Source organism: Labrus mixtus, chromosome 12 (genome assembly GCF_963584025.1).
Source record: "Labrus mixtus chromosome 12, fLabMix1.1, whole genome shotgun sequence".
Lineage (NCBI taxonomy): Eukaryota > Metazoa > Chordata > Actinopteri > Labriformes > Labridae > Labrus > Labrus mixtus.
This window is the reverse complement of record NC_083623.1, coordinates 11,408,654-11,430,694: the sequence shown is the minus strand read 5'-3', so window position 1 is coordinate 11,430,694 and position 22,041 is coordinate 11,408,654. Positions and strand designations below refer to the sequence as shown.

At 39.4% G+C, this 22,041-nt stretch overlaps 4 protein-coding genes across 6 annotated transcripts; 1 reads left to right on the top strand and 3 right to left on the bottom strand.

Moving 5' to 3' along the window:
- Nucleotides 1–46: 46 nt before the first annotated feature.
- si:ch211-51e12.7 (uncharacterized protein LOC336335 homolog) lies at nt 47–8,805 on the bottom strand. Of its 3 annotated transcripts, XM_061051996.1 has the most exons (7): nt 8,628–8,805; nt 6,028–6,116; nt 5,547–5,690; nt 5,269–5,415; nt 4,778–4,903; nt 1,332–1,448; nt 47–1,258 (listed from the first exon to the last, which is right to left on the bottom strand). In XM_061051996.1, the coding sequence occupies exons 2-6, from the start codon at nt 6,114–6,116 to the stop codon at nt 1,355–1,357; spliced, it is 600 nt and encodes a 199-aa protein (XP_060907979.1). In that variant the 5' UTR covers nt 8,628–8,805; the 3' UTR covers nt 47–1,258; nt 1,332–1,354. The 3 variants fall into 3 exon arrangements, with proteins under 3 accessions (XP_060907979.1, XP_060907980.1, XP_060907978.1); XM_061051997.1 differs by having other exon boundaries at nt 47–4,180; XM_061051995.1 differs by having other exon boundaries at nt 47–1,448.
- Nucleotides 8,806–9,588: 783 nt separating this feature from the next.
- Nucleotides 9,589–10,462, bottom strand: msgn1 (mesogenin 1). Its single transcript, XM_061051974.1, has one exon. The coding sequence runs from the start codon at nt 10,243–10,245 to the stop codon at nt 9,814–9,816; it is 432 nt and encodes a 143-aa protein (XP_060907957.1). The 5' UTR covers nt 10,246–10,462; the 3' UTR covers nt 9,589–9,813.
- A 1,107-nt stretch (nt 10,463–11,569) lies between these two features.
- Nucleotides 11,570–18,640, bottom strand: LOC132984925 (flap endonuclease GEN homolog 1). The gene is made up of 13 exons (XM_061051971.1): nt 18,138–18,640; nt 17,838–18,036; nt 17,570–17,746; nt 16,731–16,841; nt 16,561–16,634; nt 16,383–16,468; nt 15,975–16,125; nt 15,470–15,506; nt 15,311–15,391; nt 15,098–15,228; nt 14,928–14,989; nt 13,830–13,979; nt 11,570–13,347 (listed from the first exon to the last, which is right to left on the bottom strand). The coding sequence occupies exons 1-13, from the start codon at nt 18,446–18,448 to the stop codon at nt 12,059–12,061; spliced, it is 2,859 nt and encodes a 952-aa protein (XP_060907954.1). The 5' UTR covers nt 18,449–18,640; the 3' UTR covers nt 11,570–12,058.
- Nucleotides 18,641–18,688: 48 nt separating this feature from the next.
- Nucleotides 18,689–21,639, top strand: ppil6 (peptidylprolyl isomerase (cyclophilin)-like 6). The gene is made up of 8 exons (XM_061051973.1): nt 18,689–18,818; nt 18,914–19,009; nt 19,619–19,807; nt 20,005–20,067; nt 20,226–20,373; nt 21,034–21,093; nt 21,210–21,345; nt 21,473–21,639. Exons 1-8 carry the CDS (start codon nt 18,741–18,743, stop codon nt 21,582–21,584), a joined length of 882 nt encoding a protein of 293 aa, XP_060907956.1. The 5' UTR covers nt 18,689–18,740; the 3' UTR covers nt 21,585–21,639.
- Nucleotides 21,640–22,041: the final 402 nt, after the last annotated feature.

Sequence of the window (22,041 nt, the reverse complement as noted above, 5' to 3'; positions counted from 1 at the left end):
GGATCATGTTTTATTAGGAAGAAAACAAAGACCAGTACACAAGAGATGTCTTTATTGCTTTTATTGAATAGATTGTAAACACAAAACATAGGCAAAATGATTTAACGATCTACTGCTCAACAGTGAAAACCACATGTTGTCAGACTGAATGATTGGAAACAAATACTTGCATACCTGTTGTTTTCAAAGATTTTCTGGTAAAAATCTCTTATATATATATATATATCATCGCTGACACCTTCCACCCCTTCCCCTGTTTCTGCTTTATAATTTGTTTTACAAAGCAGTATCTAAGACAAGTTACTATGAGAGTCATCAGCTTTCTATCCCATCAAGACCACAAATGGTATTAAAACTTGACTATGTAACCAGTTCATATCTAAGAATCTAAAGGCATCTTATTGTGACTGAAATGAACTTAATATAGAACGAAATCCAGAGGTTTACATTTTCTTCTGGTTTTGATTTGTACACTGCAGGTTCAAGAAATTCAGCTCCACAACAAGCACAGACACTTAACGTCCTCTCTTTGTCCTCATTTGGGTCGATATGAACATCTAAATCCTACAAATATTCAGTCCACTTGACAGTTATTAAAGCTTGACATCTAGCATTCCTAGTTAGGTTATGCAACCGTTTTTTTATAACAACACAAAAGCATACCATGAGAATCTTAACACTGGAACACAGACATCTTTTTGCATCCGTGTCTTGTAACATTTTCTATGGGGTCTTTATCCAATTTGTGAGAGTTTTTTTTTAACAAATGCTGAGTTACATTAAAAAAAACATCATGATTATGTATTTGTAATTATAATTGTTCTGGTCTACTCCCCCCCCCAGTGGAATAAACAACAGTTTAGAGTTTAATACTGCTACAATTCCTGTAAGCTTTCAGGCACACAAGTGAGAGATTTTGAATATTTAATACCAATCTCTTCTCTTTTTGTCCAGTGTTTGCAGCCAAGTGCTTCAGACTACAAATGCATCGATTTATTATTTAACACTACTAATTGCACTTAGCAGCAAAACAGAACTTTAGCTATCCTAAATATTTTCCACACCTCTGCTTTCCTGCTGAACGTGTACAAATATCCACGTTTGTTATAAGTGCAATAATTCTGGTTAGAGATTTATCTTTTCTTCACCAGCATGCTCCGTCCCCTACCCTTATGTTTACTTGTTTGATGCCAATAATAAAAGATAAAGTACCTTGAGCTCTTACCCATAGTCCTCAAGTGTCTCAGTGACTTCCAACCTGAAAGAGAGAATCTCCAGGCGTCAGGGGAGGGGAGGGGTTTAGGGGATTTAAGACACAAGAGGAGGCTCACCTTTTCAAGTGAAGTGCCGGACCTCAGGTGTCACGCCGCTGGTGAAGGAGGGGAGAGATGGGAGGGAGGGAGCCGGGGTTCCTGGAGCCTGGGAGGTTAACTGTACTGTGTGCCCCCCTTCAGGAGACAACAACAGTCAGTCTGTTACAATCAACCAAAGAAGGGACAGAACAAGAAGGGACTGCAGAGACGGAAAAGGCAGCAAAATGTACTGAAGGTGCTGAAGAGATGGAGAAAGACAGACAGAAGAGAGAGAGGGCAACACCTGCCTGTGAATCAATGTATCATGTAGGCCAGCTGTACACCTGCAGCCATGTTTCAGTGTTCTGTAGAGATTTGGTGGCTGAGGGAACTAAGTGCTTTTTTACCCAGAGGAATGGACAAATCCCTGTTTGTGCAAGCAGAACATAAAACACTCCACTCTTTATGTGACCTGGCTTTCGCACTACATCACCTGTTTTTAAATCGATATATTCAGTAACCTTAGAAGGAAAACAGCAGTGATGGACCAAACTGATACTGACTTCAGTATATGGATCAGATGTTGAGGAGAATGAGGCAAAACCTCAGCTAAGCTGTTCAATTGTATTCTATGCTCCTGTTGCATCAGCAGAGTGCAGGCCTGTCATTATGCTCAAAGAAATTATTCCCGCATGCACAAGGCCGAAAGAGCAGTCCAAGGTTTTAACGTCACACAAGTTTGTGACTTAAATGTGATTTAACACGACAATACCTGTGTTCTGTTTTTTTTGTTTTTAATTTACTTCATATGTAATTACTATTGTATGTTCTTTAAGTTAGATTTTTGTTAGCATAGCAATATCTAAGTCACCCTCATGTTGCCTTACACATTAAAAAAAATAACCAAAGCTGTTCCACATCAGAAGACTTTTTAAATAAAACTCTAGAATGGGATCAGTACTAAGTAAAAAAAAGTTTGATCAGTGCATTCCTAAAAAGAGAGAGGGTCAAGCCCTTCATAAGCTTGTAAAACCTAAAAAGATGCATTCTTTTTAAATCAGTGTCCACTTCATTCAATGTCCCCTAAAATGGAGCCGTAATTGTAAATCACTGCAAATAAGAAAATCCTGTATCACATAATCTGTTCTCTGCTTCATCCAACAAACACACTAAAATCAACTGGAATAGAAAAACATGCATGTCAGAACACGTATTTGTCAGAGCCTCTAAAGTCATCCAAATCTAAAATTAAGATGTTAATGATATTTGTCTGAAGTAGCAAGAAAATGTGAAAGTCCAGTGTCATATCAGAGTGTTTCTTTATCCTTTGCAGATGATGTCCTCCTTTTAGACATGCTACCACTGAATTTTCAAGTAAAGCTGTTGGTGGAGACCTCCAATCACTTTAAGTTATGTCAAGATGGATGGCAATGCAACTGAGAAACTGATATTTATTTTATTAACACTTCTGCTATTTTTCAATCCTTTCTTTTTTTTTAATGTCCAGCCTGCAGATAAGACTCAGCTCCACTGAGTATTGCATTGATTCGGGGCTCTTGGTCCTCCGCTCTCAGTCAATGGTGTCAATATAAAGATGGTAATCTTTGCAGTGGTCTTTACATGACTTAGATCTTCACTCGTCTCATAGATGAAGTGACATGTGTTATCGTGCCCCTGTGAACATTTCTAGTTTTTGCCACTGCAAATCTCGTTCATTTATTACAGATTTGCTGTAAATGGTTATGACAACTCTCAGACTTGTTTTCTGAATAAACAAAAAAAGAGAAGTTGAGTTTTTTTTTTTTGTTGTTGTCGTTTTATTTTATTTTTTCTCTCCACTACTACGTCATATGTCTTGACGAATTTCATCAAACACATTCACAGGTTCACAAAAGTTCTGTTAATTACAGTGAATTAAGTTTGGAATAACACTTCAAACAAATGTAACACATTAAAGAGTAATTTCTTATCCTTAACTGAAGCAAATACTCATGGAATTGGCTTTCTTTTATAAAAGCTACTATGCTGTTCATTTATAATGCCTTTTCCTTTTTGTCATGACACAAACGTTTGCTGGAGACAAACATGAATGTTCCAAACAGCAATACTCAACTTAAAAAAGCTGCACATTAACGATACATAATCAGAAGAAATGAAATACTCATGAATACTTGAGTGGTGGAATATCGTCTGTTCTCTTGAAAAAAATATTTCGTTGTTAAACAGTATGTGCTGCACTGCTCTGAGAGGTTATAAAAACATAACTATTCCATGTAACAAAAGGAAAGTAAGGGAGGTCCACGGTGTGCTAAACCATAAATGCAGTGCTTGGAGCTGTTGTGTACGCCTTTGTTAAATGTCGCCCATCTTCATATAAGCACTGTCACCCATTTTATATTGTTAAAAAGGATCGGGAACATTTGCTAGAGCTTACAGGGTGACTTAACAACAACAGAAAAACACAGAACATTTAATGAACTTTGACAAGAGTGTTGCCCCTTTAGAGGAAAACTTTTTCTTAACATTGTCAAACGGTTCCAACAGCACCAACAGTATTTCTTTAACAGAATGTAACAGAATGCCAGGGTGCCTTTTACAAAGCTGTTTTCCTCAGTTGTCATTTTCACATTTGCCAGTAGACAAAATCAATAACCAGACATTTGGCCACAGAGTATGCCATGAAGATACTCAAAGACTTTGTTTTACACATAGTTAAGGGGCATTTCATTTACTGCACCACTTTTCGGCCCCTTCTACATTAACAAGTGCTTTGTTATTGTTTTTAGGGCAGGCTGTGTTAAAAGCGTCGGCCACCAGGGGGCCCTGGCCACCTCTGGCCTCTGCCAGGTGGGGGGTGAGGCGGAGGAGACACCGGTCCATTGTGGTAGCTGTGTAAAAGGATAAAATCACACATTGGATGTCTTGGCTCTGGCCATTAGGGGGCGCACTCTGAGAGAGCAGCCTGCTGAAGTTTTCTAGTCAGGGAGGTTGTCCCCTCTCAGCTGCTGCGTATCCTTAAATGGTCAAATACATTGATGTCTTTCTCATTTTCAATATTCCATGCACTGTTTACAAATGTGCTGTAGAACAGGTGGGAATAAATGTATTTTATAATTATTTATGTATGAACTATCTTTCTCCCTGCATTTGTTGTACTAAGACAAACTATTTGGACAAAAGCTACATTATGTCTTCTCTCTGTTAAAGTGAAGAAGGTTAAGCTAGTAAGAGGCTTAGGAGAAAAAGGACCGGAAGGACTGTACACTGCCTCACAACCCTCAGTTTTTTTGGCTCGCTATTTCTAGTGTGTTTGTATTACAGATTTAAAAGGACTAAAACTGGTGAAAGCGCGTCTAAACTGCTTACCTGTTGTTGTTGTTTTTTTTTTTTAATCCATCTGTGAATCTTAGAAGTGTGCAAGGAAAGTGCCAAGAATTGTGACGTGCAAAGCTTAAGCGTGATATTAATACTGAAACGGCTCTTACCCTCTCGGGCCGCGGGGGTTGAAGTAGCGTCGAGGCCCGGGGGGTGGCATACCACGGCCTCGAGGGTGTGGTGGACGCCCTCTGAACCCTGGATGACCTGGAGGTGGAGGTGGGGGGGGTCCGTGCCTACAGTGTAGACGTCATACGGTACAGGTTTTTTGTGTGTTTTTAAGTAAGCCGAAGCCATTGTGGAGATACACATAAGCAGTTGTTCAAATGAAAGTCACCTCAGTTAAAGGGATAGTGCAGTATTTTACTTGTCAATGCAAGTGTGTTATCCACAGGGAATAACGGTCAGCTCGGCCCTCGATTGAGAAACAGATTGGAATGCCAGCACAGAATCTAGGCTGTACGGCTTTGCCGAACGGGGGCCATTTGTACCACGATATCTGGCATCTGGCTTTGTCTTCAATACACTGTGTCTACTCTACGGTGCGTTCGGCTTTTGTAGGCGTCTCTGAATTTGACTGTCTCTTTTTCTGAGAGGTTACCTGGGCATAGGTGGGAAGGGGCTCCTCAGGTGCATGGGCGGTGGTGGTGGGGGAAAAGGGGGAGGGGGAGGAGGGCCCATGCCCATTGGTCCAACCCTGCCTCTATGTCCTCGAAGGTCTGGGTAAGGTCGCATTCTCCTCATGCCTCTGTAACGCAACGGGCAGGAAATACATTCTTATCCAAAAAAAAAAAAAAAAGGGTAAATGCAGCACATGAAGGGTAACATGTTCTATAACAACGTTTGTTTTATTATCATACTTCACATCATGTACATTACCTCATGGGTGCAAATCCATTCATGGGCCCATGTTTCAGTCGACCCCTCTCATGTCCAGGTGGACCGAACCCTTTCATCAAGCCCCGCCCACCACGCATGCCGCCTCGACTCATCCGACCCCCTCGGCCTCTAAACCCACGACCCCTGGGGAGAGGAAAAAATTGTGAGGAAAACCGCCATGTCAGGAGTCCACGTTCAATCCTGTTCATCCGTAATCTGAGGTTTAGTTTGATGTCAAACCTAGAAATCCTCTACTGCAACATCTGACCAATATAGAGCGCTATTTTTGACAAAACTCTGCGTGACTTCCTCATATAGACAAGGATATAAGAAGGAGAAAGACTGAACATGTTTACATTAGCTAGAACGCTCACTGACTGCTGTCTAGGAGTGCTCCTTTCCACATTGCATACAGTTAAAACGACGACACGACATATCTGTATATATGCAGGACTTGACTATAAGGAACCAGAAGACCCACCTAGCTTTGTTGTCCATTACTGCTGTCGCAGATTCCTCTTTGGAAGTTTTCAAAGTTTCTGTCATCTTTTCTTCTGTGTCTGCATCCATCTGAAAGTATGCAGTTCCATATTAATATACAGCACGATGTCACCATGGCAACCTATTTGGTGGTGGAATGAACTTCCAAACTCCATTCGATCTGCAGAGTCCCCCTGCACCTTTAAGAAAAAGCTAAAGACCCAGCTCTTTCATGAACACCTACTAACTTAATGATGATGGTCTCCATATTATTGATGATGATGATGGTTGTCATGATTGTTTTTGTTTGATAACGACGACTTATAAGATGGTTTCTATACTGATTAGAGCTCTCAAGAACTGCTGTCACGGCTCTGCCTCTGGTCACTTCCTGTCAGCACCTGTGTGTCCAATCAGACTCAAAGCTGATCGTTTGCTCTTACTGACATTGTTTCCTTTTTTTCTAGATCCTTGCTTGTGTTGTACTTACTCTCTGATGTACGTCGCTTTGGATAAAAGTGTCTGCTAAGTGAATTGTAGAATTGTATTTGTAGATCAGTATTTTATATTTAAAAAAAAAATGAATTCTCCAACTTTTATATAAACAGTGAGAGAAACATTGAATGCTAAATTTCTATGTGCAAACAATGTGCAAAATGTAGCATTTAAACTCTGCAGAAGGAAAACATTGGGGCACATTGCCAGTTCATAAATATATATCCATGCAGAAATCATCTGCAGCATCCCCGCAGCTAAAGAGTAATAAACCATAATGTGAACAAATGGTAGATGTATCTAATATGCAGGAACACCCTCATGAGCAGTTGCTATGCTATAAAACCTCATTTGACATGAGTAACACTTGATTTTAATAAGATTATGATAAATACCTCTGCTGTTAGATGTTGTTGAATATTTACTTTATAATATCCACCCCCTTACCTTTTCAGTAAAATACAGATTAATAGGCAGAGTAATGTATCTTTTCTGCTGACTCTTTTATCTTTCAGGTGTTACAGATTGTTTCATTTATGCTGACAAAAAAAATAACTGCACATGCGTTAAATGGTTAATAACTGGCTTTCCTAAAATTACTCAGAAATGTGGAATTTGTAATACCCACATATTTTGTTTCCATAATGTGACACATGGCAGTTAAAACTATCGCTCAGCAGATCTGTGTAACGTGAAACCCCTGTGTTGCATTCACAGCGTTTCTCAATCACTGGGTGTGACAGATTGTTTGCATGCCTTATACTGAGAAAAGGTGTCGAGTTTGAGGGTTAGCAACTGCGGATCAAAGCTGATTATGTTGGAATTCTTCGTAATCCCACAGCCCACATCACCGCTCCAACATGAATGCGTCTGTTAATCTGCTAAACTGAGTGAAAGAGTTCTCTTTTTTTTATATGGGTGAAGTTAAGGAAATGTAGGGTGGGCACAATCGAGAAGCTGACATTTCACATACTGTATGTGGGTAATCTGCATTTTTTAAATGACTTTACAAACATCTAAGAAGCAACCTCACAAAAGGACAAACAAATTAAAGACTTGTTTTTGACCTGTTTTTCTTTCACTGTGTCTGACAATTTTGACCAAAGACTCAAGAACACAGATGGGATACGTTGGGGGTGAGGGGGGGTGGAGAACATATTACCTATTACCCCTTTATAAAATGTGATATTCCAACATTAAACACCACTGTTGAGTCCCTGTGAAAAGAGCCAAAGTGCAGAAAAACAAAAAAAGTGTTGTTTAAAATGAGCAAGTCTTCATGAGCTCATTATTAGCTACTCCTCCTACAGGCACATAACTTATATATTCTGGTCTTTTCAGCATGCCCTGAAGTCCAATCCATTTTAAATTATAGGATTATTTAAAAAACTTTTGTCATCTGATGAATGAGTCGCTTCAATTTTGTATTCTGTTCAAAATTGCTTAGTTTGTGTTTACATTTTGTAAGCTGTTTGTTTACTATGAATAGTTTGTTGGCAGTTTGAAAAGGCTCACCTGGTTAGTACGTGCCTAAAAAATATATATATATATATATAATTACCCTTGTGGTGGTTTTCTTTGCTGTAGTGTAGTATTTTCGATTACATTTGAATGTAGATATGGAAACCTTTAAATATGTTTATAAAAAATATATAGAAATCTGATAGATAGGAACACTGCTCTCATTGCAAGTAAAAAAGAAGCTTGCACAGACAAAGGCACGTCGCACGTCACGGAAACATTTGTGTCCTGAGAGGCGTTTGGAGATGTGTGAGCTCTTAAAACGCTCACCCACAACGAACAGAGGAGGCCCCGTGCAACACATGCATCTCAAAACACTCGTGAAACATTTTGATACTATTTAGCACCAAGTGGGCTGTCCGATGTTTATAGGACGGGCCCAGTCTAATTCCTGGACTTACACTCGCAAAGCAAGCGTTAAGTCCAACAGTTGCTTCTGCATGGTGTCATGACATAACATTTAATGTTTGATGATCGTTAATTAAGCATATGAACAGGGCTGTGTTAAAATGTTGGGTTATGACTAAAAGGGGCGTTTCTGTGGCGGTCAAAGGTTTGGTGAAATGAAAAGATGGGCAGACTTACTTCAGCTGGTGATGCCAGGGAGGTAGATTCAAAATGTTATATAACTCGCTAAGAAAATAAGAAATATATTAGTTAAAAAAAAATACAAATTTACAAAACTTCCTACAAGCCTTTTAGCTCCTCCGCGCTTTGAAATGGCGGATCTTCAGACTTGAGTTGATTCAACCCAGGTTGGGATTTCTTTGTGGGGGGAAAAAAAACACAGCGAGGGAAGTGACGCCAAGCAGGGGGAGTGCTGGTGTCTGATTGGCTATTTTCTCTATTCAGTCAAGCTACGTTCAGGATTCTGGCTTTCTGATTGGAGTATAATTGTTGACGTACTGTTCTAATGCTCCTGTTCATCTTGAAGACGGTTCATTGGGTAACTAGGCCACAAGTTCAACACATTGCGTCAATTTACCTTGGGATGATAAAATGTAGCCTATTGGTGAACTGCACCTGGATCTGCCAAGGAAGTGCAGATATAAATGTAGCTTTATGCAAACTCTGGTACAATTTATCAAAATATTACTAGCCTACATGGACCCTATACAAATGAAGGGAATGAAAATGGTGAATTAAAAGTATTTGTTTAACACTACTTATGTTTAAAAGAGCTTGATAGACCTATCTTATTTTGAAATAGAATAAATAAATCGGACTTTATCGTATAGGTTAACATCTACAAAACACAAAGGACTATAGGCTATGTCTATTTATTTGCCAGCTTTAACAATAAACATGAAAACTATCAAGCAATTACGTAAGTTCTCCGTTTTGTCAGAAAGAAAATACAAGAGACCGAAAACAGTATCAGCAGGCCATGAAAAGCTTTGACGTAGGTCTCTGTTTACACTGTAGCTTCAGGATTCTTCATCATAACAGATGTATTTCAGACAGGCCTCCACTAAGATCTAATGGGCGAAACAAACATTTAACAAAAGCAAACTCTTTTTTAAAGATTTAATTCATATTTCAATCAAGGCAGTCTCATGTACAAAAATAAATGCCAAGTGCCCACTAAAAACAATATGTACACCGAGAGCAGGGCAAAAAACAAAGAGTGGAACATGTGAAATGAAACTGAATGATCACGTTGTCTAAAAGATGTTGCACATCTTATGATCGATATTACTACTAACTCCATCAAATGTCCAGAATAGAGGAGGCCTACACCTGACGCGTAAAAGTGGTCCATATGCTTTCGTTACGCGCGGCTCAGGATGCCTGAAAGCTGGTTGATGTATTCAATAGTGTATTTAAGGGTTTGTATTTTGGTCAGGGGTTGGCCTCTTTTGCTGTAGTCCGACGGCAGGTAGTCGCGGAGGTGGTGGAGAGCCTCTGCGAGACTCCTCATCCGCATCTTCTCCCTCTCGCTCGCCTTCATGCGTCTCTTGGTGGACATCTTGGGTTTGCCCAGCCTCTGCGCTGTCGATGTAGCCCTACGTCCGGAGAAACCAAACGAGAAATCGTTGATCTCCTGATTCCCGCTGGAGTAGCACATCTCCGGTGAGGAGCACATGGAGTCCATGGATGACTCTGGCGATGCGGACAGAAGCGAGTCCCGGTCTTCTCCAAAAGCGCTTTCATGGCTCTTCCACTCAGAAAGTAGTTCATCTGTAACATCATCCAGCTCCATGTTAGGAATACCCCGAGTCTTACAGACGCGGAGATGGTGGCATGAAAGGTAAATGACGGACAGATTGTGCGCCGGTGATTTTTAGCCAAAGCGTTTTTATACAGAAGCAGATCTCCGGAGGTTTATGGGTTCACAGCTCAGGCGAAAAAAAAAAAAAGTTCAAAGAAATCCTCAAGTGCCAAAATGCGACCTTCCCGAAGGACGTCGTTGTTTATCACTGGGGTGTGAATAAGGCTAAATAGACGGATAATGTGATAGAAAGAAAAATAATTAGATTCCTTTCGTGGTGTAATACTCTTTAAAGTCTGCACGGGGACAATTATCAGTTTGATGTGATGTGACTAATGAAGGATTGAGAGGATGCTATTTCACCTGAGACCTTCACACCTCTGTGGCAAGTCAGGCCTGCGTGTGTCTCCAGTCTGGAAGTTATAAAGTTAAATAAATAAATACATTCCATTTTTAGTTTGAGAGAGTAGAGCCAGAGCCTACGAGTTAAAAAAAAAAAAAAAAAGTATATCAGAAAAAATATAAAGTTTAAGAATCAACAGCCATCACTGTCATGTGATGGGCAAAATAATTAAATATAACCATGTCCATGTACTGAATCTTATATTTCTCTTTGCATTTAGAAGAGCACAACATGCTGTCTCCATTTAGGAAAAAAAAAATAGGTTTCCAGCAATATTCTTTACATGACAAATAAACAAAATATTGTGGGAGACAACTTCATCTGCGTTTGGAAAAGGAAGCAGAATTCCCTTGAAAAACTGTTAGATTTAATACATTTAAAGAGGCAGCAGTGGGACCAAGTTGTTGTTTGGCCAGAGGATGCAGCTGTCACCAAGCTCCTGCCAGACCTTTCATGTCTGAAAAGGTGTGTAAGGCCTCACTCATGATCAAGGGGACAAACACAGGCAGGCTGTAAAACCAATGGCTCAGCGTCCCCTCGGTGTGTCCTGTTTAGCTACTCTCTGTCTGCCTATTCTAAAAGTGACATACAGCCTGTCAAACAAACAGCAGTGGGAGAAAATAAGCACGTCATGTGATTCTTTTTAAGTGGCATTTAATACTGAAAACGGTGCTAATCCACAACTTTATCCTCTGATTGACATAAACTGATATTTCCAGGGTCAAAGAACAGTTTATATTTGGTGAGGCACAACAAAAACTTTTTTTATTTGAACTTGAATTTATAAGGATGAGTAAGTTTTTAAATCTCAAAAAGCACATTGCAATAAACATCTAACACAATTCTTTGATTGCATGGTCCCGCCATTCAATCCAGTGAATACATTTTTTTTGACTCAAGGTCGAACAAGTCTTCTTTTTTTTTTTTAATGGAGGCTCATAATTCAAGTTGAATACTTAAAACACTTTTTTTTTGACAGTCTCCTTAATTTTTCAGGAGACTTTCACATGATTTCAAAGTCAGAAACGAGTGCAAACCTTTGACCAACTTCGACTTTACAACATTGGGAACATCACTAACAGTAAAATTCCAGATTAAAATGCAAAAACTGAGCTAATGACATCTGAATGTAGTTTTGATTCAACAACCCAAAGCACAACATTTAATGTATTCTAAATTTAAGACACAGAAATGCATGAAATTCTTAGATTTGAGGAAAAGAAACCATCACAGCTGGACTCATTTGCTCGAAAAATAAAGAACAAACAATTTTTGGATTGTTGCAGCTCTACTGTAAAAAGCAATAAATGACTTGTTTTTGTTGTCAATCTCTATCTCCAGGGTTATAATAAATGTTCAACAGCTTTTATGTCCGTGTCCATCATCTTGTTATCATGCTGCTCATTTCAGGAACTTCAACCTCAGTCTCTCAGAAAGTGGCAGCGGACTCTCGGTGCAAATAACCGAATCGTCACTTTCTAACAAAGAGACCGGTGACGCTGGATTTGGAGAGAACGCATCAGCATTCAAATAAGATGGTGAAACATTCGGACATTTGCTATTTGGTAATACAGGGACTCTTTTTAGTTCTGGATCCACATGCCTCTTAGGTTTTGGGATTAAGGAAAACTGAACCTTGTGAGCCTCTTTAGCTGGTTTTGGTGCAGAGATGGGCTTTAGGGGGGGCTCTACGAGGACCCTTCCCTTAAGCTTGCTAACAGTCTTGTTCTTAGCTTTCCTTTGTGCTCCCAACAGCTGATTCTCTGCATCACTCTCCTCACTGGATGTACAAACACTTACACACACACTCCTCTTGGTGCTTTCTGGCACACTCTTGTCTTTGTTGCTTTGGCCTGGATCAGGCTGGCACCTCGGTGGCGGGACGGCTGATGAGGAAAATGCTTTTTTAACAAATCTATATTTCTGAGGAGGCTTTCTGGAGATGTCACATGTGTCGTTCGTCTTACTTTGAGTTTGTGTTGTGGACTTCAGCTGCTGTTTTGAGTTGTACGCTGCCGTTTCTAACTTGTTTGTTGCACTGAGTGGTGCCTTTCTGTAAACACCAGATTCCTTACTATCACTGCTACCTTTAATGGGGATCTCTCCATTTGGTTTTGAGTTTTTAGAAGACATTAGTTTGAGAGGGGCTAATTGTTTAGCTGTGTTCCTCATAAGCAACCTCTCCCTCAGTGGACACTCTGCGGAGCACGACTCTGGAGCAGACTTGGACTCGCTTTCTTTGACCTCGTCTTGGATGATTTTCCCCTCTGCCTCCTTCACATCTCTGTCTGTGGTTTTGCTCAGCCTGGGCTCTGTGTTGTGGTTTGCAGCTGGTTGTGGAGTCGGAGAGGACATGAAGGACGAAGCGTCCCAGTTTATATCGCTCAGGTGTAGAGCGTCAATAACGGCAGAGACTGAAGGTGAAGCAATAGTCTCAGATTCTGCACGAGACAGATGTATATTTGAGCAATCAACCAGGTTGCTATGATCTTTTTTTGACGTTTGCTGATGATCATGCTTAACTGGAGTGTCCAAAACCAGCACCTCTGGCTCCTCAGGGTTAGAAATGACAGGGAGCAGCGTTTGTGGTGGAGTGTTGGAGGAACTCTGGAGGGTCATCCGAGCTAAGAGGTCCGAAATACCCTCAGAATCATCTGACTGCTTCTCCTTTTTACTCTTCGGCTTTCTCTCTGCAAATAAGAAATAAGACTTGATGTCAGAGTTCAAAAGACAATCACTTTTTGAACATATTCACTCTGCATTGTTAAGACTTTCCAACACATTAGGAAGTGAAGCCTTACAGCAGTTGTGAGCAGGAAGATGGGAAGCAAAGTATAAAGTGCATGAAGTGACAGAGAAGCCGAGAGGCAGACACCTCTCTGCTGCATCAAAGCCTTTGGTTTGAACAAGTCGAGTTGCCAAACTCTTCATTTTCAGGTGTCAGAGGTGCTGTAATACACAGCCTTGAAAAACAAGACATAGCTTCAGGTGGCTTTGATCAGCACATCTTGTCAGAAGCGTGGGAAGTCTTAGAGGTTGTCACGTCTGATTGGGGGGTTGGGGGGGGGGGGTGGGGTCTCTCAGTTTTGTTTTAATGTCAGACATGGTTCATTTAAAAACACACCTAAACAAAAAAATAGGTTTTACTTATATGGTAATGTGTATTTCTTACTCTTTGTCTTATTCTCTGCGGCCTGAGCTTTGTCTCTCAGGTAGCTCTCCACTATCTCTGGGAAAGCCACACGGAACAGAGACTCTTCCTCCACCGTCCTCACCTCGTGTTGATCGTCTACAGGTCGATCCTCAGGAAAGACAAAATGTTCTGCAGGGGGGGAAAAAAAGTCAAGGTTAGGTTTAAGTAGGACTCAATACATTTCTCTAAATTGGAAACCCCCCTCCCCTTTCTTTTTTTACTATTATTGTTACAAAAAATATGTTGGGAGACATTTGAGGTGTCAAAATTAAAAAAGGACATTTTGCATTAATAGTTTGTTCTTTCAACATCTGCTAAAATCGAAAAAACAAACAAAATACTCAAATACCCAAGATGGATTCTATTGAAGTTTTCCATACAAAGTTCTAATACTGTATCCCTTAAAATCCTAAATGTTATTAAAACCTCTCAACCACTATCTTTATACAGGAATATTTAAATGAATACACGTTTATATAAACACATGTCCACACAGTTCAGCTGTATTATTTTGACAGAAATAGTTGACTGGTTTTACAAAGCATTATCTAAATGTAATTTTCCATTTGTATTACATTATTCTGTTACTGTCAGGGTAGTATATCCAGTTATTTATGGTTAAATAAATAAAGTATTATATATAGATATATAAATCTATAACCTTGTGTAATGTAGTCGGTTGAAAGAATACTTTTCTTTTTCATGGTATAATATAAGAAAAGTGAGCTGATAGGGATTTTCTCAGGCTTGTTAGTGAAGCAGACTTGATTTGACAGATTTCTCAGCCAGAGGAGGAAGCCAGTTTAGCACCTTGTGGTTGTTGTGAGTGATCTGTCACCTCTGAGCCCACCTCACAGCAAGTCACTAACAGACAACCCGGCGACGAGCACCCCGCACCCCGCACCCCAACCTTCGGCTCTCTGCAGCAGTCATGTCACTCAAACCAGCAGTCATGTCACTCTAACACTTTTTCAACGCCTCATTTCCTGATGTGAGGAAAAAGTGGAAGTCTGCAGGAAACAGAGCATCACTTATGATATCGTTTTGAGCATCCTTTGTTGGATGCTTTCAACTGACCTGGTGTGCTCCAGATGATTTCAAAGCAGGGAACAGCATTCCTCACCCTCGGCTTCAATATCCTTTTAAGGGATAAAAGGTGGTGTTGATATTATGGAAATAATATTTTTCATTTTCAATAGAGACACTTTCTTTATTTTAAAATGTTGAAATTGAACTTGTACGTCTACCCGAGAGGCTTGATTTGGGAAGACGATTCTCTCCCGTATTTTCTGTTCATCAACTCAGCATAGGTCATCAAAACTAAAACCTTTTCACTGGTGTAGTGCTTCGGCCACTCCATCTTTTGCAAAGCAAATTTCTAGAAAACACAACAAAGGATTAGCCTCTTATTCACTGAAAGGATAACTTTCTAAACAAGCTCATTTCAATGGGCCCATTACCTGCATTAGAAGTATATTTGGCTGTCTCCTCTTGAAATGCGACACAGGCTTATCCTTGGAAATCAGGAATTCATGAATGATCTGCAATTCAAGAAGTTAAATTGAATACTGTGGCTCTTAAAAGCTGTGATGAAATAATGAGAAGATAAACTGATGTACCTCTGTGAAAGGGAACTTTGAGCTTGCCAGTGTTTTTCTAACAAGAACAGGGGAAAAAACATTAAAAAAAAACATTATTTTAGTTCAATAAAGCCCATGTAGAGCTCATTAAAATCGCTATTTGATCAGATGAACAGTCCAAAACCTAAAGAAATTAAGTTGTAAAATGATGGAGATTCAGATAACAAGAGGATATTCATACTTTAGAGCCAGAATCAAAGTTATTAGTTTATAATGTCATTTTATAAATAGGGAAATAACAAAATAGAAGCAGATTCTTTTCTATCTTCTTCTTTGTGATTTTAGTTCCTTATACTGAAAAAATATCATTAATATTCTTCTACTCTTTAATTGTCCTTCTGGTAGGTTTACACTTTATTCTGGTGTTCTTATGACTTTCAGATTTTGCTCTATATATTTTGAGGATTTCTATTTCCTGCAATGACATCTACTGGTTGAGTAAATGAAGTGAAGCTCATTTTTGTCTTTTGAGAAAGTCACATACTTCCTGATATTAGCCTCAAAGGACGTGGCCTGGCGGGTCTGTTCGTAGCGATGCCAGTCACAGGGACACTGGTAGTCAAAGTCCTGAGGTTGACAGAACTGTTTACTGTTGCAAAGCATGCAGCCGCCACGTTCGTGTGCTTTAGCTGAGCCTGGAGTAAAGGGTGAGATGAATCAGAATGATTATTTCATAAAAGGGAAGTAGCTTTAAAATGTGTAACACTGCTATATCCTGGGTGTAAAGTCAAAAGTTGTATACTGACTATCCCATCTCTCACATACGTGTACGTTTCACCATGGCAGGTTAAATGGCTTCAAATCAGCCATGTGTGAAATGTGTCCTCTTTTGCTGCCCCCCTTTATCACGACCAGGAACAGGGGTCACAGTTCAACGCAGGGAAACACTCACCAGGATGTCGACACACATGGCAGTGAGCGACCTTCTTCACAACTCCCACAGACACTCCAGCAGTCTCCTCCTTCCACTGGATGAACCTGAGGGGGTCAGGAGAAGGTTAATGAATATAAACAGAAAAAAAAATGTAATTAAAAGGATCTAAGAAAAGGTTAGAGCTTGGGTTTCCTACCTCTGCAGAAGTGTTTGTCCTTTCAGCATCTGGATAAGCTTCAGAGCTTGTTCTTTACCAACGCCCGATATGCCCTTATGGAAGAACAATTATTTACAGTTAATATACGCATGTCATGCATATTATTGACTTTTCGTGTTTAATATTTCCGATTAACAGATCAGCCCTACTTTAGGAATATAGTCGCAGCCAAGGAGGACGGCCAGGCCGACAAGATTCTCTCTGGAGAGATGCAACTCGGTTTGTACCCTGGAGGTCATGTAACACTCCACCTGAGGGTCCTAGATGGAAAGGGAGAAATAAAACATGTCGATTGGAGAGTTTTTATTCACGTGGTGAGCATTCACAAAAGTACATCAAAGAAATAAAAAAGGTTCTTAAAATGAAATGTGCAGGACTACAGAAAGTAATAGTTTTCATTACTGATAAGTTGATCATTTATGATGAGGTAATTGTCCAAATAAATATTAAATGAACATCATAGGGAACCTAAATGAACCTTGTATGCATTTATTGGTTTTGACAGTGGACAAATCGATATGGAAGAGTTATTTTAAATGATAAAATAACGTTTTTCCCGCCCCTCTGGCTGAATCAACATTGCTCCACTTGTACTTCTTAATATAAAAAATCATATGTGTGACCAAAGTACAATAAAGTTAGGTTAACTAATTCAACACTCATTTCTAATCAGTGTGAGTTATAGAGATGCAATTACACAAAAACACAGACCGAAATGATTTCCTCAAGGAAAAAACCAATGTGTGATAACACTTACTTAAAGAAATACAGCTGTAAATGCCCAAGAGTTACTTTAATGGTCTAGAGAGAGTTTTGTCTTAATCACTTGACAGAGTTTTGATCAAAATAATTAATCATGCAGTTATCCCCAAGATAGTTTGAGGTGAAGGAGCAGTGAAACATATTCAGCCCAGTGATTTGGATTTATCTTTCTCCAGAATTTATTAACAGTTTGGATGACTGATATCAACCCACACGTAATACATACTTTACTGTTCATGTTGAAGTTCCTGTACACAGTACGGGCTCCATACAAGAAAGCATCTCCATCGTTAGTGATGCAGCCATCCACCAGACCCTGAGAGTCCAGGTAGGCACACATGGCCTCAGCCTCCCCGGCAGCTGTCACCCACGGCACACCCATGTTGTCCAACATCTCTGCACACTACAGAAGCAAGGAAGAGACAAGACTGCTTGAACACAACATCATTTCATTACTGATCTTTATGAGATGTTTAAGTGAAGGGGCAGCCAACCTCTCTCAGTACAGCATTAAAGCGCCCTCTGCTGGTGTTGGTTGTAGACTTGGAGGCAGGAGCCTTTTTGACTCGTCCATATCTTGTTTCTGTCCTCTTGCTCATTGTCTCTGCCTTCATCTTAGGGGCTTCTCCTTCCATGACGAAGACAAGCTTAACCCCCATGAGGGTGAGGGATGACACCCTGAAAAATAGATTTCTGGACACAATGGAGCATGGGCGTTGTTAACTGAGGACAAGCTGTCTCAAAAAAGTGAAATAACATAACATCATGAAGAGTTTCTTAAAGAACAGGATTACCTCAGGTGGGGCTTTGTAACTCGGCCCATCATTGCTTGGACATGCTGGGCCTCGCATATCCACAAGCTCAGGTCTACTGCCAGCGTCTTTCCGCTCAAACTGTACAGCGGCACCGACTCACGAACCGGCTCGATGATAGACCACAAATGCTGAACACCCATGACTACCCGAAATGTTTTCAAAACGGAATAAACAAGATTATATGAGTCATAAACGCGTAAAAAAAAATATGAGCAAAAAACGCGACGCAACAACGACTGAGGGATTTCAAACGTCGGCGCCGTTGGGCTGCGTTCCAATCTGTTGAGCATCTTCTCTCGTCACGGCATTGTCACTTTCCAATGTCGTCACAATTAGTTAGAAAACTAAATAAAGAAGAAATTAAAGATGGACTAGACTTTAATGGACTATCTTTGTAGTCATAATGGCAACATACTCAATAATAATGAGCAAAGTCAGTAAAAAAGGAAGCACTTCGTATAAATTTGAACGAAGCCGGCCATGTTGACATGAACGTCATATTAAAGCGCCTTTAAATGCTTGTTGCTATGGATACGACACCAGTGTTTTCTTCGTCCTCGTCCCTTAGTTTTTATTTCAGACATGGATCCAAAAATGCAGCTAGAAATTGTGGGATTAGTTAAAGACCATACTTTTCACATCGCCAAGAGTATAGCAGAGGTGAACATTTATTTTCCTCAGTATTTAAAAAAAATAATAATAATAATGGTGTTTTTTTTTCACCTGAACACTTTTGTCTTGATTATGTTGAACAGGGTCTCAAACAGAAGTTTCCTGAGGTATTTCTGGATCCAAAGACTCAACCACTACTTGAATTTGATTGGCATGCATTTCTGTGCAACAAGAAAACGGTAAGTCACAAACATGATAAAACACGTACAGCAAATTATCCAAAGAAAAAATATCATTTTTTAAAATTGTATTTATTTATTAGCACACATATAAGAATACATCAAAATAGGATTAACAAAAACATAAAAGGTGTGCCAGGAGAGGTCAAGAAGCCAACAGGCTTATACAAGGGACCTCACCTCTTAAAGAGACAAATAAATCAACTAAACAAATCGTATAACACAATTTCAAAACAAAATTAAATATAAACACATATACAGTAACCTATACATGTATTCATACACACACACACTTAGACACATACATACAAAAGAAAGACTGAGAATGTTAACCCTCTATCAGCTAAATGAAACAGGCATTGCTGATGGAAAACTGACCGTGTTCGGTTTTATAAAAAGGAAGATGAAGATGATCAATTCACTCAACACAACTGTTTTTAAAATCAGAGGTGTAGAGAACACAACATTGTTTTTCTGAAAACAGTAAGGTTTAAGTGTCGGGGTTTGAACAGCTAATCACACCCACGCAACAACATCCTGCTGTATAGTTTAGTAATCTTGAGTTGAATGAATCACAACAGATTTGCTCCTCAACAATTGTGATTGAAGGAGCTGCGTGGTGAAGTGTGGCAGTACTCCAGCAGTCTGATGTGCTTTCTCAACGGCCTTCTCCTGGGTGATGAGAAGAGTCTCATCAACTGGTCCAGGGATCGTTGGAGTTTCACTTTCAATCAGCCGCAGGATGTGTACACAGCTGTCGCTAAGGACTACTACACCAAACAACTTAAGAATACTGGGGCAAGTCAACTACAGAATCACTTAAAACAACAAATATTTACCATTCCTATTGGGGAAGCAGGAAGTGTGGCTTCTTCATGACTTTTTTTTTGAATAATTGATTATTATTGTTTATTGTCTTATCTGTGTGACTTTGAAAAATGTGAATGAAATTATTCAATGAAATTATTCAATGAAATTCTGTAATTTCATTATAGCACCGGTTCGTCTTCATGGACATGGAGATAGAAGGAGATGCAGTAGGGAGGTTATTGTTTGAGGTGAGACAGCTCTGACACTTCTAGCACAATTATATTTTCCTAGCATCCTTTGTCCACAAATTCAAAAGAAAGTTCATGAATAATGTTGATATAAGAAATAAGGTGTCTATTATAGAATAACGGCACGTTAACAATGCACATTGTTCCTCTTGCTTCAGCTTTTTTCAGATATTTGTCCGAAGACATCAATGAACTTTGAAGCTCTGTGCACAGGGGAGCGAGGCCTGTCTCAGAGCGGCTTCCCACTTTGCTACAGAGGCTCTCTGTTCCATCGTGTGGTGCCCAACGGATGGGTACAAGGAGGGGGTATGATATAATGCAGCTAAATATGAATATGTAGAATCTCTCATGAAACCTAAACATCTGTGTAGCTCATTGGATATATATCTACACCGAGCATGCAGAGGCTACAAGTAGCTTATAATGATGCTTTGAGAATATTAGTAAACAGACCTAAATAGTGCAAGTGAGATGTTTGTGACACAAATCAATACTCTCCCAGCTGTCTTAAGAAACCTTGTGCATACATTTATTTCCCAACTGGATGCCTCTGAAAACTGTTCATTACCAGTCCCAGTTTTGGAAACATTGGTACAGATGCCTCTTTTAAGTTGATAAATATTGTTTTATATATTCCATAAAAATCAAGAACCTTTACCATGCTTTAAAAAAAATATTGTGCTTTCTTTCTATGCACTGTGTTCTATTTTATCTGGACCTCTGACTTTTTTTTCTCTCCAATAAATAAAACAAAAAGAGTGAACCAACAGTGAAACATTTTATCCACATTTATCATTATTTTTAGCAGCTTATGTCCCAGTCATTCATTTGAGATAGACAGAAAATTCTAAACAAAATATTGGGACATCAAGAAAATTAATTTAAAAAACTTGATTTACTTTTTTGTGTGCAATAAGTCTTTGTTTGAGTCACATTTTAACTGTGCTGTGTCTTTCATTTTTGCAGATATTTCTTCAGAGGGGAAAGGAAATGGAGGGGAGTCGATCTATGGTCCAACTTTTGAAGGTAAACATAGAAAGTCCAAAACCTACAAATACCTACAAATGTGTTAGTTTACAGAATATGAGTGTATTAACTTATGCTGTCTCCAAGTTCACCTACGTGTGTCCTTTCTCCCATAGATGAGAGCTTTGCTGTGTGCCACTCTAAACGGGGAACTCTGGGAATGGCCAATAAGGGCCCCCACAGCAACGGATCCCAGTTCTACATCACCCTGCAGCCAACACCCTGGATGGACAGGACCTACGTTGCCTTTGGGTTTATACAAATATTTTACTTTTTTCATTTTAACTGTCCAAAATCAGACTCATTTCAGATTTAAAACAAATTGTTCAACAAGGTAACCAAGTTTGCAGAAGCCTAACGTCTTTATTTTCCATTCTAGTCAGGCAGTTGAGGGTGTGGAAGTCCTCCGGAGATTAGAAGAAACTCTGACCTGCAATGAAAGACCAAAGTATGAATGTAAAGTTATACATTGTGGCATGTTAAAGTTTTAGCGCCAAGTTTATTTTTTTCTATTGACTCTCATGAGGTAAAATAAACAGAAGTTTAATAAACAAATCATCTTGTTTTGCTTGTTATACTTAATATACTACTTAAGTGTTATGCCCTTCTTAAATAGCATCTTATTATTCTTTACAGGTTCCACATTAATATTTATTTAAGACAGTTATTATACTTTTGAAATCCTAGCTTTTGTAATAATTCAGCACATTACTTTGTAGATATTTTAAGTGGGGACAATATATTCCTCTTTTTTTTACTTTGCATTAAGAAATAACTGGGATGATGAGGCAGGGGGGGTCATGGTGTGGGCCTACTTGTGCCCTGAAGCTTGTGATGTGGATGTGAGAGGTTATTTTTTAGTGCAGCCTACATAATATTCAGGTGGATTTTCTTTCAAGGTATTTTAGAATTTGTCTCAGGCTAGCAGAAGTGAACACCCATCAGTTA

Coding starts and splice junctions, on each gene's coding strand:
- LOC132984925 (XM_061051971.1), bottom strand. CDS start 18,448: ATGCTCAACAGATTGGAACGCAGCCCAACGGCGCCGACGTTTGAAATC. Junction 15,392..15,469: donor CAAAGTTCCCTTTCACAGAG/GTACATCAGTTT, acceptor CTTGAATTGCAG/ATCATTCATGAATTCCTGAT. Junction 15,229..15,310: donor CAAATATACTTCTAATGCAG/GTAATGGGCCCA, acceptor TGTGTTTTCTAG/AAATTTGCTTTGCAAAAGAT.
- si:ch211-51e12.7 (XM_061051995.1), bottom strand. CDS start 6,116: ATGGATGCAGACACAGAAGAAAAGATGACAGAAACTTTGAAAACTTCC. Junction 5,691..6,027: donor GTAATGGACAACAAAGCTAG/GTGGGTCTTCTG, acceptor TCCTCTCCCCAG/GGGTCGTGGGTTTAGAGGCC. Junction 1,449..4,777: donor AACCCCCGCGGCCCGAGAGG/GTAAGAGCCGTT, acceptor TGTCTCCTGAAG/GGGGGCACACAGTACAGTTA.
- ppil6 (XM_061051973.1), top strand. CDS start 18,741: ATGGATCCAAAAATGCAGCTAGAAATTGTGGGATTAGTTAAAGACCAT. Junction 19,808..20,004: donor AACAACTTAAGAATACTGGG/GCAAGTCAACTA, acceptor ATTTCATTATAG/CACCGGTTCGTCTTCATGGA. Junction 21,346..21,472: donor AGGACCTACGTTGCCTTTGG/GTTTATACAAAT, acceptor TTTCCATTCTAG/TCAGGCAGTTGAGGGTGTGG.
- msgn1 (XM_061051974.1), bottom strand. CDS start 10,245: ATGGAGCTGGATGATGTTACAGATGAACTACTTTCTGAGTGGAAGAGC.